The sequence below is a fragment of the Theropithecus gelada genome, chromosome 6 (genome assembly GCF_003255815.1).
Source record: "Theropithecus gelada isolate Dixy chromosome 6, Tgel_1.0, whole genome shotgun sequence".
NCBI lineage: Eukaryota > Metazoa > Chordata > Mammalia > Primates > Cercopithecidae > Theropithecus > Theropithecus gelada.
Genome location: NC_037673.1, coordinates 66,903,149 through 66,916,082, shown reverse-complemented (window position 1 = coordinate 66,916,082; position 12,934 = coordinate 66,903,149). Strand labels below are relative to the sequence as shown.

The window sequence follows — 12,934 nt, the reverse complement described above, 5'->3', positions numbered from 1 at the left end:
AGCCTCCTGAGTAGCTGGTACCACAAGCCCACACCACCACACCCAGCTAATTAATTTTTGTAGAGATGGGGCCTCACCATGTTACCCAGGCTGGTCTCCAACTCCTAGGCTCAAATGATCTTCTCTCTCCCACTCAGCCTCCCAAAGTGCTAGGATTACAGGCATAAGCCACCATACTTGGCCCTTTTTTTTTTTTTTTTTTTTTTTTTTAGGCAAGAGTGTTGCTCTGTCTCACAGACTGGTGTGCAGTGGCATGATCTCAGCTCATTGCAACCTCCACCTCCCAGTTTCAAGTGATTTTTGTGCTGCAGCCTCCTTAGTAGCTAAGATTACAGGCATGCACCACCATGCCTGGCTGACATTCGTATCTTCAGTAGAGATGTGGTGTTGCCATGTTGGCTAGGCTGGTCTCAGACTCCTGACCTCATGTCATCCACCTGCCTCGGACTCCCAAAGTGCTGGGATTACAGGTGTGAGCCACCGCCCCAGCATCATTTACTTTATCATGAGAGAGGTCCAAGAGTCACTGAAGAGAGATTTTTGGTGTGAAAATTACATATGAAAAAAGACTGATTCCAGTACATGAAATTAAATTCAGCATTTACATTAAGTGCCTTCAAATCTGGTAAAATGGTTTCTTTTGGCAGTTTACCTCATTATATTTTGAATGATTTGTCTATCATATGAAGTAACTCTTATAGTAACTCAGTCCTGGGCACAGTGGCTCAAGTGGGAGGACTACTTACGCAACTGAGTTTGAGACCAGCCTGGACAACATGGGGAGACCCCTTCTCTCCCAAAAAATAGCTGGGCATGGCAGCATACTGCTAAAGGAGACAGAGTTTTTTTTGTGGGTGATTAAATGTTCTGGAATTAGATAGCAGTGATGGTTGCACAACTTTGTGAATATACTAAGGTTTCCATTCAATCTATCATTCAATTGTACTCCCTAAAATGATGAATTCTATAGTATGTCAACTATATCTCTAAATAATAAAAAGAAACAGCTGGGCACAGTGGCTCATGCCTGTAATCCCAGCACTTTGGGAGGCCAAGGCGGGTGGATCACAAGGTCAGGACGAAACCCCGTCTCTACTGAAAATACAAAACTTATCTGGGCGTGGTGGTGCACTCCTGTAATCGCAGGTACTTGGGAGGCTGAGACAGGAGAATCACTTGAACCCAGGAGATGGAGGTTGCAGTGAGCCGAGATTGCTCCACTGCACTCCAGCCTGGGCGGCAGAGCGAGACTCTATCTCAAAAAGAAAAAATTTAAAAAACAAACAAAAAGAAACCTAGTACTATATTTTGTTTAAATTTCTTTTTTTAACCATCATGGAATATGTCCATGTAATTTGTTTAAATTTTGACATCAAATGCAATTGTGAGAATTTTTATGATTGAGAAAAATATAAGCAAGCTTTACAAAAATACATATTTTTTTTGACTTTTTTTTTTTTTTTTTTCTGAGAGAGTCTCGCTCTGTCACCCAAGCTGGAGTGCAGTGGTGCGATCTCAGCTCGCTGCAACCTCCACCTCCCGGGTTCAAACAATTCTCCTGCCTCAGCCTCCTGAGTACCTAGGATTACAGGTGGGTGCCACCACGCCTGGCTAAGTTTTGTATTTTTAATAGAGATGGGGTTTCACCATGTTGACCAGGCTGGTCTGAAACTCCTGACCTCAAGTGATCTGCCTGCCTCAGTCTCCCCAAGTGCTGGGATTACAGGAGTGAGCCACCGTGCCCGGCCTTTTTGACTTTTAAATTATCTTAATCCTTTCATAGTTCATAAGTGTGATAATTGGGTTTTCATGTTGATGTGTGAGATGTACCTTTGGCACATTACTCTCCTGACATGAGATTTAAATTTTTTTTTTTTATCTTGTGACAATTTAACTTTTTTGACATATAAAAACTGTATGTATTTATTTGTTTGAGATGGAGTCGCACTCTGTCACTCAGGCTGGAGTTCAATGGCGTAATCTTGGCTCACTGCAACCTCCGCCTCCTGGGTTCAAGTAATTCTCCTGCCTCAGCCTCCCAAGTAGCTGTGATTACAGGCCTGCACCACCACACCTGGCTAATTTTTGTATTTTTAGTAGAAACGGGGTTTCACCATGTTGACCAGGTTGGTCTCGAACTCCTGACCTCAAGTGATCCACCACTTTGGCCGAGGATCGCTTGAGCTCGGGAGGTCGAGGCTGCAATAAGCTGAGATGGCGCCACTGCACTCTGGTGACAGAGCGGGACTTTGTCTCAGAACAAACAAAAAAGGTTGGGGGATCAAATGTCTTCTAGTGTTTAAGGATCTGCCTTCCTTCCCGCCCCCATGTTTGTCTTTCCTTGTTTGTCTTTATATAGATCAAGCAGGTTTTAAATTCCTAGTAGGAGCTTACCATTTACTTTTCCAGTGGGCGGGGGCGGGGGGGGAATACACACACACACACACACACACACACACACACACACGAGTTAGAGACCAGCCTAAGCAACATGCCGAAACCCCGTCTCAACTAAATATACAAAAAATAGCTGGGCGTGGTGGCGCACGCCTATAGTCCTAGCTACTGGGGAGGCTGAGGTGGGAGGATCGCTGGAGCCCAAGAAATCGAGGCTGCAGTGAGCCGAGGTCGCGCCGCTGCACTCCAGGCTGAGTGACAGGGCGAGGCTATGTCTCAAAAAAAAAAAAAAAAAAAAAAAAGAAGGAAATATATAACACAGTGAAATGAAAGGATTGAGGGAAATTAAAATTACACGCCATAAATGTGGGAGGGCGATAACCACTCGTACAAAGCGTGCGAAGTTATCTCAAGCGGTCCTCCAGGCCACCGTGCTGTTCCGCTCCCAGAAGCCCCGGGCGGCGGAAGTCGTCACTCGAAGAAGGGAAGGGGCCCCACGCTGCGCACCCGCAAGTTTACTATGGCGATGAGCAGCGGCGGCAGTGGTGGCGGCGTCCCGGAGCAGGAGGATTCCGTGCTGTTCCGGCGCGGCACAGGCCAGGTGAGGTCGCAGCCAGCGCAGTCTCCCTACCGGCGCTCGTAGCACCCTTCTTCCGGCCCAACTTTCCTTCTGCAGCCGCGGGACGGCATCAAGTCGATCCGCTCACTGGAGTTGTCCGGGTTTTTTACGTCTTTTCTCACTCCGTTCACTGCGAACCCCATCCGTAAGCTCCTTCCTCGAGCAGTTTGGGCTCCTTCATGGCGTTGAGTGGAGGCCCTGCCGCGACTTGGCAGTAACTTATTTTGTTCACCCGTCTTTGGCTGGTGTCGGGGAGATGAGGGCATTAGGCCAGGGTGAAGCAGGGAAACCACTTAGGAGTCAACGTAAGATGATCCGGACTTTAGATGAAGATGTTATTAACAGAGTTAAAGTATTTGGATTATGGATATATTTTGAAATCGGAGGCAACAGGTTTTTCAGATAGATTCGATAACGGAGGTTATCCTGAATAGTTGAAAAGATACAGTTGCTTTTTACTGAGGTGAGAAAGGCAGATTGCCAGTAGAGCAGATTTCTCAGGAGTTCAGTCTTGGGCATAGCATGGTGGGGGTGAATTTGACTGGAGTGAGTTGGAGAGTAGGAGAAGAGAAATCCAAGGCAACATTTGACCAGCCTGGGCAACATAGTGTGACTCCGAGTCCACAAAAATTAAAAACACAAAATTTACACAGGCGTTGTGGTGCGTGCCTGTGGTCCCAGCTACTTGGAAGGTTCAGGTCTTGGAAGGCTCAGGGAGGTTGAGGCTGCAGTGAGCTGTGATTGCGCCTCTGGGCGACAGAGCCAGACCCTGTCTTAAAATAAACAAAAACATCGGTAGACATATTTCACGGAATTTTATTTAAAAAAAATTTTTTTTTTAGAGACAAGGTCACTCCCTGTGGCCCGGGCTGGAGTGCAGTGGCATGATCCTAGCTCATTGCAGCATCAATCTCTTGGCCTCAAGCGACCCTCCTGCTTTAGCCTTTGGAGTAGCTGGGACTAAAGGAGTGAGCCACCACGAAATTTTATTATAAATGGAGGGTAGAGAAATTGGGCAATAAATGGAGGGGAAAGTGAGGTAAGAGGAATTTTAATTGTGTGTGTGTGGTTTTGAGAGAGGGGGGTCTTGCTCTGTTGCCCAGGCTGCTGGGGTGCCAGTGGCGCAATCATGAATCACTACAGCCTTGACTCCTGGGCTCAAGCTATCCTCCCACCTTTGCCTCCCAAAGTTCTGGGATTACTGGTGTGAACCACACTGCACTAAGATGGGAGCAACGTGTTTCAGCATGTTTGTGGATTGATGGGAAAGAAGAATGGGAAAGTTGATGTCGCAAAGAAGAGAATTGCTAGAGCATTGTCCTAGAATAGGTAAGAAGGGATGGATTTGGCCTTTGTTGGAAACATTAGCGGTTCTTTTGGTGACAGCTATATAGTTACACATCTTTGATATGTGAATGGGCAGATAGGATGGCAGGAGATTTTGAAAGTTCTCTTGATTCTTACTGTTCTCTTAGTGAAAAAAGCAAGGTTATCAGCTAGGAGCTAGGATGAGAGAGGAAAGATAAGTTGGGAAGTAGATAGTTCTTTAGAAGAGTGGGCAAGGGTTGGACAGGGAAGTTTAGTGGAAATGTTGCTAGGCAACATAAAAGGCCTACTTGAGATTCGTGGTCATGAGTTGAAGGAGACCAGACAGCAAGATTGTGTGTATGAGGGCAGCCACAGAGTAAAATGGAGAGTTGAAATTAATATGATTGTAGTTTTACCACGTGGATATGAAGAAGTGAGGGGGAGAAGTACAAACGAGTTATCTTAACAATTGACCATGGAATTTAAGCTGGCTAAGAAAGGAAATGAGGATATTAAGACCCTAAGAGACAGTTTAAAAAGTGGGAGGATCGGCCGGGCATTGTGGCTTACTCCTGTAATCCCAGCACTTTGCGAGGCCGAGGGGTTGGGGGGCCAGATCACAAGGTCAGGAGTTCGAGACCAGCCTGGCCAATATGGTGAAACCCTGTCTCTACTAAAAATACAAAAATTAGAGGGCGTAGTGGCACATGTCTGTAATCCTAGCTACTCGGGAGACCGAGGCAGAAAAATTACTTGAACCTGGGAGACAGAGGTTACAGAGAGCCGAGATCACGCCTTTGCACTCCAGCCTGGGCAACAGGAGCAAAACTCCATCTTAAAAAAAAAAATACAAAAATTAGCTGGGTGTGGTGGCGCATGCCTGTGATCCCAGCTACTTGGGAGGCTGAGGCAGGAGAGTCACTTGAACACGGGAGGCGGTGGTTGCAGTGAGCTAACATCGCGCCACTGCACTCCAGCGTGAGTGACAGAGCAAGACTCCGTCTCGGGGGGGAAAAAAAAAATTAACTGGACATGGTGGCAGGTGCCTGTAGTCCCAGCTACTAAGGAGGCTGAGGCAGGAAAATCGCTTGAACCTGGGATGTGGAGGTTGCAGTGAGCCGATATCGCGCCACTGCACTCCAGCCTGGGTGACAGAACGAGACTGTCTCAAAAAAAAAAAAAAAAGGTGAGAGGATCAATGTATTGCCAGTCCTAGTGAAGTGGAATGTTTGTCCCCATTAAACCGCTAGTAGGAGTAAGTTGCAGAGCCTAGAAGGTGATGGTTGAGAGAGTGGGATTCTTGAAACTGCATTTATGGAGAGGTTGTGGTTATTGGTTATAATAAATAAATACTGTTGAAGCGAGTGAGTAGCTGAGATTTGGGGATGTGTCAGTTCATTCTCATACTGCTACAAAGACATACCTGAGACCAGGTATTTATAAAGATAAGAGGTTTAGTCGGCTCACAGTTCTGCGGCCTGTACAGGCTTCTCTTGTGGAGGCCTAAGGAAACTTACAGTCATGGCAGAAGGTGAAGGGGAAGCAAGCACAGTCTTCGTGTGACCAGCAGGAGAGAGAGAGAAGGGGGAAGTGCTACATACTTTAAAACAACCAGATCTTGTGAGAACTCTTACCAGGAGACAGCACTAGGGGGATGGTGCTAAATGGTTGGAAATCACCCCCATGATCCTGTCGCCTCCTATCATGCCCACCTCCAACACTGGGGATCACAATTCAGCATGAGATTTGGGTAGGGACACAGAGCCAAACCACATCAGGGGATGTACAAGATTGTGGTGGAGAGGAGTTTAGAACCCTGCAAATACAGGGTAGTTTACATGGATATTTAAATCACCAAAAATTATGGCAGTGTTGGAGAGAGAACTGCAATATAAACATTAAGGAATGAGGAAGAGTGACTCAGGATGCTGTAGATGACTGCAGTAGGAAGTGATAATAGACTGTGAGTCTGGTGACAAGATTTTCCTTCTCCTCCCCCCGCCAGACAGAGACTCTTTCTGTTGCCCAGCAATCTCCTCCCAGGCTCAAGTGATTCTCCCACTTCAGCCTCTCAAGTAGCTGGAACTACAGGCACTGACCACCATGCCTGGCTACTTTTTGTCAGGATTTTCAAAGCTGGGAATTTTTAGAGGGGAATGGAGGAGAATAATCTGGAAGTGCAAGTAAGAAGCAGGGAAGATTTCTTTCCCACATCTCTGGCAGGTGCCATGATATGAAGAGTGTGGAGGAGAAAAGAGGAAACATCTAACATTTGAGATGACTGCAGAGGAAAAGGCATCCTCGGGGAGTTGGATTTTACTTAGAGTGAGAAATGAAGGGATGATTCAGAGGTTAAAGAGTGGGATTTTGTTATTTACTTAAGGGAGCACAGTGGAACTTTCAGGAAATGGTAGGAGAAGGTAGAAGATGGCAGGGTGTTGGGAATAATTTGAGAAATCTGAGCTGCTGGAAGTGACTGAGAATCAGATATAAAGGCGGTCCTGATGTTCTGGTCTGGCTGCCGTTGCCGTGTAACGAATCTGCCAAAACTTAGTGGCTTGAAACAACAAAGAACATTTTATTATTTCTCATCGTTTCTGTGGGTCAGGAATTTGTGAGGGCCTTGCTGGGCAGTTTTCGTGCAGCTGTCTCGTGGTTGTGCCTACATAGTTGCTAGAGCTTCAGTAGCTGGGGACTGAGCAACTAGGGATTGGCGGGCTATCTCTTTTTTTCAAGTAGTCTCATGAAGATTTCTTTATGTGGTTTCAATGTGTGGGCTGGTTTGGATTTCATTATAGCGTGGTGGCCTCAGTTGGATTGATGTTTTGTGATCCTTCTCATCCCTCCTTGTCCTGTCCCCAGACAACCGCTGATCTACTTTCTGTCACCATAGATTAGCCTGCATTTTTAAGAATTTTATAAGCATGGAATGATAAGTACCTTTTTTGTCATGTTTCTTTTACTTCGCATAGCTATTTTGATTTTCATCCATTTTATTGCTGAGTAGTGTTCCATTGCATTTATATACTATACTGTATCCATCGCTTAGTTGTGAACATTTGGGCTTTTTCCAGTTTGGGACTGTTAATAAGTAGAGCCACTGTGAATATTAGTGTATAAGACTTCGTATAGCCAAGGCTGGCAGATCACTTGAGCCCAGGAGTTCTGAGACCAGCCTGGGAAAAATGGTGAAGCCCCTGTCTTTTTATTTTAAAATCAAAAATTAAAAATTTTCCATAAAAAGAATTTTAAAAAGACTTTATATAGATGTACGCTTTCATTTTTCTTGAGTAAATACTTAGGTCACAGGGTAGATGTATTTTTAAGTCTTTAAGGAGCTGTCAAACTTTTCTTCAAAGCGGTGGTTGCACCATTTTACTTTTGAATGTAACAGAGTTTAATTGAGCAAAGAACAATTCAAAAGTTGGACAGCCCCCTCAACTAGAATAGGTTCAGAGCAGCTCCCCCATTTTGCATTTTGACCAGCAATGTATGAAAGTTCCATTTCCTCAGTGTCCCTGCAAACACTTGGTATGGTCAGTCTTTTTAATTTTAGGCATTATAATAGATGTAGTGGCGTCTTGTGATTTTAATTAGCGTTTCCTAATGACCAGTGCTGCTCTTGATCATTTCATGAGCTTATTTGCCATCCGTATATCTTCTTTGGTGAAGTGTCTGTTCAAATCATTTGGGTTTTTTTTTTTTATTTTGGAGACATTGTCTCACTCTGTCACCTAGGCTGTTGTGCAGTGGTGCAGTCACACAGCCTACTGCAGCCTCCACCTCCTGCTCACAATCTTCTTGCCTCAGCCTTCTGAGTAGCTGAAATTACGAGCACGCACCACCATGCCTGGCTAATCTTTTTTTTTTTTTTTTTTTTTTTTTACACAGAGTCTCGCTCTGTTGCCCAGGCTGGAGTGCAGTGGCACAATTTCGGCTCACTGCAACCTCTGTCTCCCAGGTTCATGCCATTCTCCTGCCTCAGCCTTCCCAGTAGCTGGGACCACAGGCGCCCGCCACCACGCCCGGCTAATTTTTTGTATTTTTAGTAGAGACGGGGTTTCACCGTGTTAGCCAGGAAGGTTTCGATCTGCTGACCTTGTGATCCACCTGCCTCTGCCTCCCAAAGTGCTGGGATTACAGGCGTGAGCCACCACGTCCGGCCAAACTGGCTAATTTTTTAAAAATTTTGTAGAAACGAGGTCTCGTTATGTTGCCTGCGCTTGTCGTGAACTCCTGGGCTCAAGTTATCCTTCCTGCCTCAGCCTCCCAAAGACTGGGATTGTAAGTATGAGCCACTGCACCTGGCCAACTTACTCATCTTTTAATTGAATTTTTTTGTTGTTGCGGTTTGAGAGTTCTTCGTATTTGCTGCGTACAGTATGTTTATCAGATAGGTAACTTGCATGTATTTTCTCCCGGTTTACCGCTTGGTTTTTCATTTTGTTAGCAACATCTTTTTAAGAACAGAAAATCTTAATTTTGCTGAAATCTAATTTTTCAGTTTTCTCTTTGATGGTTTTGAGAGGGGAGGTAAAAAGAGACTAGCTAGGCCGATAGACAAAGAGTCCTCGGTAGAACTTCCCTTCTAACAAAAAGCAGCCCAAGAAATCACTTCTGTTCCAACTAGGAGCAGCCTGGAAGATCGGGCTGTAAACATTGATAAAGAAGCAGCTCTGACACCGAGAGGGAGCTTCCTGGGTAATCAGCAAGCTTCACATATGTACAATGGGTCCCAGTAAACAACAGTGGACCTTAGTGAGCACATTCCTTTTTTTTTGGACATCCTCAGATAAGGAAGCTGGAAGCGTGCATGTTGTGGGTTGTTGGGGATGCCTGCAGCTTTACGGAGAGAAAGGGGCACCTGGGACCAGGCATGTCCACCATGGAGGCTCCACCTCCCCTTATTTAGCACATGCACGATAGGAAAGAGATAAGCATTGTGTAGTAGCTCAGGCCAAGGACCTGCCTGCATAATAAACGGTTGGGGTGGGGGCTGCCAGAGATTCACGCTCTATGCAGATAGCACACCTGGTCCTAACTGGTTTTTTGCTCCCTATGGAGATAAGATACCCCCTTTCCATTAGGTCATTTATAAAAATGCTTGCATTTCACCCTGGAATGGCAACCCTTTTCAGGACCCCTCTCTGCAGGAGAGAGCTATTCTCTTTTATTTGCCTATTAAATTTCTGCTCTAACCTCACACCCTTGGTGTGTCAGTGTCCTTGATGTCCTCGGTGTGAGACCAAGAACTTCGGGTGCCATCCCGGGCAACAAAGCCATTTCAGTTTGTTCTTTTGTTATAGGCAATCCGTGATCACAGATTTCTCTCTCTTTTTTTTTTTTTAATACAGTTTAGAGTTTTAATTTTACACTTAGGTCTGTAATCCATTTTGAGGTAATTCTTATATATGGCTCAATGTAGGTGGAAATTTGGTTTGTTTTTGCATAAGGATTTCCAATAGTTTTACCATCATTTCTTGAAACTACTATGCTTTCTCTGTTAAACCACATTTGTAACTTTAGTTAAAATCAATCATAAGGCCGGGCGCGGTGGCTCAAGCCTGTAATCCCAGCACTTTGGGAGGCCGAGACGGGCGGATCACGAGGTCAGGAGATCGAGACCATCCTGGCTAACACGGTGAAACCCCGTCTCTACTGAAAAATACAAAAAAAAAAAAAAACAACTAGCCGGGCGAGGTGGCGGGTGCCTGTAGTCCCAGCTACTCGGGAGGCTGAGGCAGGAGAATGGCGTGAACCCAGGAGGCAGAGCTTGCAGTGAGCCGAGATCCAGCCACTGCACTCTAGCCTGGGCGACAGCGCGAGACTCCGTCTCCAAAAAAATAAATAAATAAATAAATCATAATATCACAGGGCTATTTCTGACTCTAAATTCTGTTACATTGTCTATTAGCCTATATTGATGTCAGTACTACACTTTTAATTACTATAGCTTCAGAGTATGTCTTGTAAACCAAAAATAAAATTATAGGCACCCCCCTGCACAACCAACTGAATGGACCCATCCTCTCATCCAAGGGCATTCCAAAATTAACCTGAAAAACTAGTTCAAGCCATGATGGAAGGGGGAGTTGGACATGTCTCATCACACCCTCTTCCCTTTTGGAATTACTGATAGAACAGACTCTTAAAGTCTGATAAGAAACATTTACAACCTACCCTCTCTGAAGCCTGCTACCTGGTAGCTTCATCTGCATGATAAAACCTTTGTCTCCACAACCCCTTATGGTAACCCAAACATTCCTTTCTACTTGAAATTCTGTTGATTTCAAGTAGTGGCCAATTAGAAAATCTTTAAATCTTCCTATGAGGTAGAAACCTCCCTACCCCCACTTTGAGTTGTCCCGCCTTTCACGACAGAACTCATATACATCTTACATATATTGGTTGGTGCTGCATGTCTCCCTAAAATGTATAAAACAAAGCTATACCCCACCACCTTGGGGACATGTCATCAGGACCTCCTGAGGGCTGTGTCATAGGTGCATCTTTAACCTTGGCAAAATAAACTTTCTAAATTGATTGAAACCTGTCTCAGATACTTTTGGTTTACAGTCTTAAAGTTAGGTAATATAAATTGTCCAGCTTTGGTTTATTTGTGTCCTTAGTATTTCCATATAAATTTTAGAATCAGCTTTTCAATTTAATACACTACTTTTCTCTTAGATCCACAATTAAATATATTTGATGCTAACAATTCTGGTCTTTTGTTTTTTTGTTTTTTTGTTTTTCTGGACAGAGTTTCACTCTTGTTGCCCAGGCTGGAGTGCAGTGGTGCAATCTTGGCTCACCACAACCTCTACCTCCTAGGTTAAAGCAGTTCTCCTGCCTCAGCCTCCCGAGTAGCTGGGATTACAGGCATGCACCACCACGCCCAGCTAATTTTGTATTTTTAGTAGAGATGGGGTTTCTCCATATTCATCAAGCTGGTCTTGAACTCCTGACCTCAGGTGATCCACCCACCTCGGCCTCCCAAAGTGTTGAGATTACAGGCGTGAGCCACTGCGCCTGGCCAGTTCTGTTATTTTTAAAACCCAAGTTTCCCTGGTCAATCTTGGTTGGATGAAGCTTATTTTTAGTAGATTCCCCTGGAAAGGCTAGCGAGTACAGTATTCTACATTTTAAACTTTTCTTAGTCTTGCTACTTCAAGCATATAAAATTCTTGGCTCATACTTTTTCCCCATAAATTTCTATGAGAAAGTCTAATGATAACTGATTTTTTTTATTTTGTAACTTAGTCTTTTTGCTTAGAGGCTCTAAGGATGGGAGGGGGTTCTTCCTCCCATCCCTAGGAATTTTTCTTTTTTTTTAAATTCCTGACCACTAGACCACCAGGGAGATTGTTTTGTTTTTATTCTTCAGGGACCCCATGTGTACATATAAATAAATACTGTTTGCCAACTTATCAACCATTTTGCTTTTTATTTATTTTTGTTCCTTTGGTTCTTTTTCATGCCTTTGCTTTGGTGCTCCTTAGGTTTTCAGTCAGATATATTTGTCCTTGGGTACCTTGTAATCAGTATTACTTTTTCTTCTGTCAGTTTGTTTTCTGTTCGTTTTGAAATTACTTGTTTCCTGGTCTGGCAGTAACAGTTGAGATATGAGGAGTTTGAGTTACCATCTGTCTGTGTATCTTGCTTTAAGACTGCACTCTTGGCCGGGCGCGGTGGCTCAAGCCTGTAATCCCAGCACTTTGGGAGGCCGAGACGGGCGGATCACGAGGTCAGGAGTTCGAGACCATCCTGGCTAACACGGTGAAACCCCGTCTCTACTAAAAAATACAAAAAACTAGCCGGGCGAGGTGGTGGGCGCCTGTAGTCCCAGCTACTCGGGAGGCTGGCAGGAGAATGGCGTAAAAACCCGGGAGGCGGAGCTTGCAGTGAGCTGAGATCCGGCCACTGCACTCCAGCCTGGGCGACACAGCGAGACTCCGTCTCAAAAAAAAAAAAAAAAAAAAAAAGACTGCACTCTTCTGTTGATATCACTGTCCTCTGATTCTGTGATTTCTTTATTTCTTCAGGACCACCCTTCATTTTCTACTGTTTGCTTCCTTTTTTTTTTTTTTTTTTTTTTGAGATGGAGTCTCACTGTACCACTCAGACTGGAGTGCAGTGGTGTGATCTTGGCTCACTGCAACCTCTGCCTCCCGGGTTCCAGCAGTTCTCCTGCCTCAGCCTCCCAAATAGCTGGGACTACAGGTGCACACCACCATGCCCAGCTAAGTTTTGTATTTTTAATAGAGATGGGGTTTTGCCGCATTGGCAGGCTGGTCTCAAACTCCAGACCTCGAGTAATCCACCCACCTCTGCATCCCAAAGTGCTGGGATTACAGTCATGAGCCACTGTGCCCGGCCTCCCCCGCCTACCTCCCCCCCCCTTTTTTTTTTTGAGACAGAGATTACAGGTGTGAGCCACTGGACCCCAGCCTGTTTTTATTCCTTTTACCACATCTCCAAGGAACATCTTCCCTTCCAAGTGGGAATGTAACCTTGAACAAGTCAGTTAATCTCTTTGTGATTACTTTTCTTATCTGCAAAGTGACTTAATGCTTTTAAGTACTTTTTTTTTTTTTTTTTTTTTTTTTTTTT

At 44.7% G+C, this 12,934-nt stretch overlaps 1 protein-coding gene and 1 pseudogene across 5 annotated transcripts in view; both read left to right on the top strand.

The window, feature by feature from the left end:
- The first annotated feature begins 1,771 nt into the window (after nt 1-1,771).
- On the top strand, nt 1,772-1,854 carry LOC112627300 (annotated as a pseudogene).
- A 907-nt stretch (nt 1,855-2,761) lies between these two features.
- Nucleotides 2,762-12,934, top strand: part of SMN1 (survival of motor neuron 1, telomeric) — a 33,739-nt gene continuing 23,566 nt past the window's right edge. For 4 of the 5 annotated variants that reach the window (XM_025389224.1, XM_025389223.1, XM_025389221.1 and 1 more), the window contains exon 1: nt 2,762-2,998. In XM_025389224.1, the coding sequence (XP_025245009.1) occupies nt 2,762-2,998 (237 nt within the window). The remainder of the gene's footprint in view (nt 2,999-12,934) is intronic. The other variant, XM_025389225.1, reaches the window with a different exon arrangement.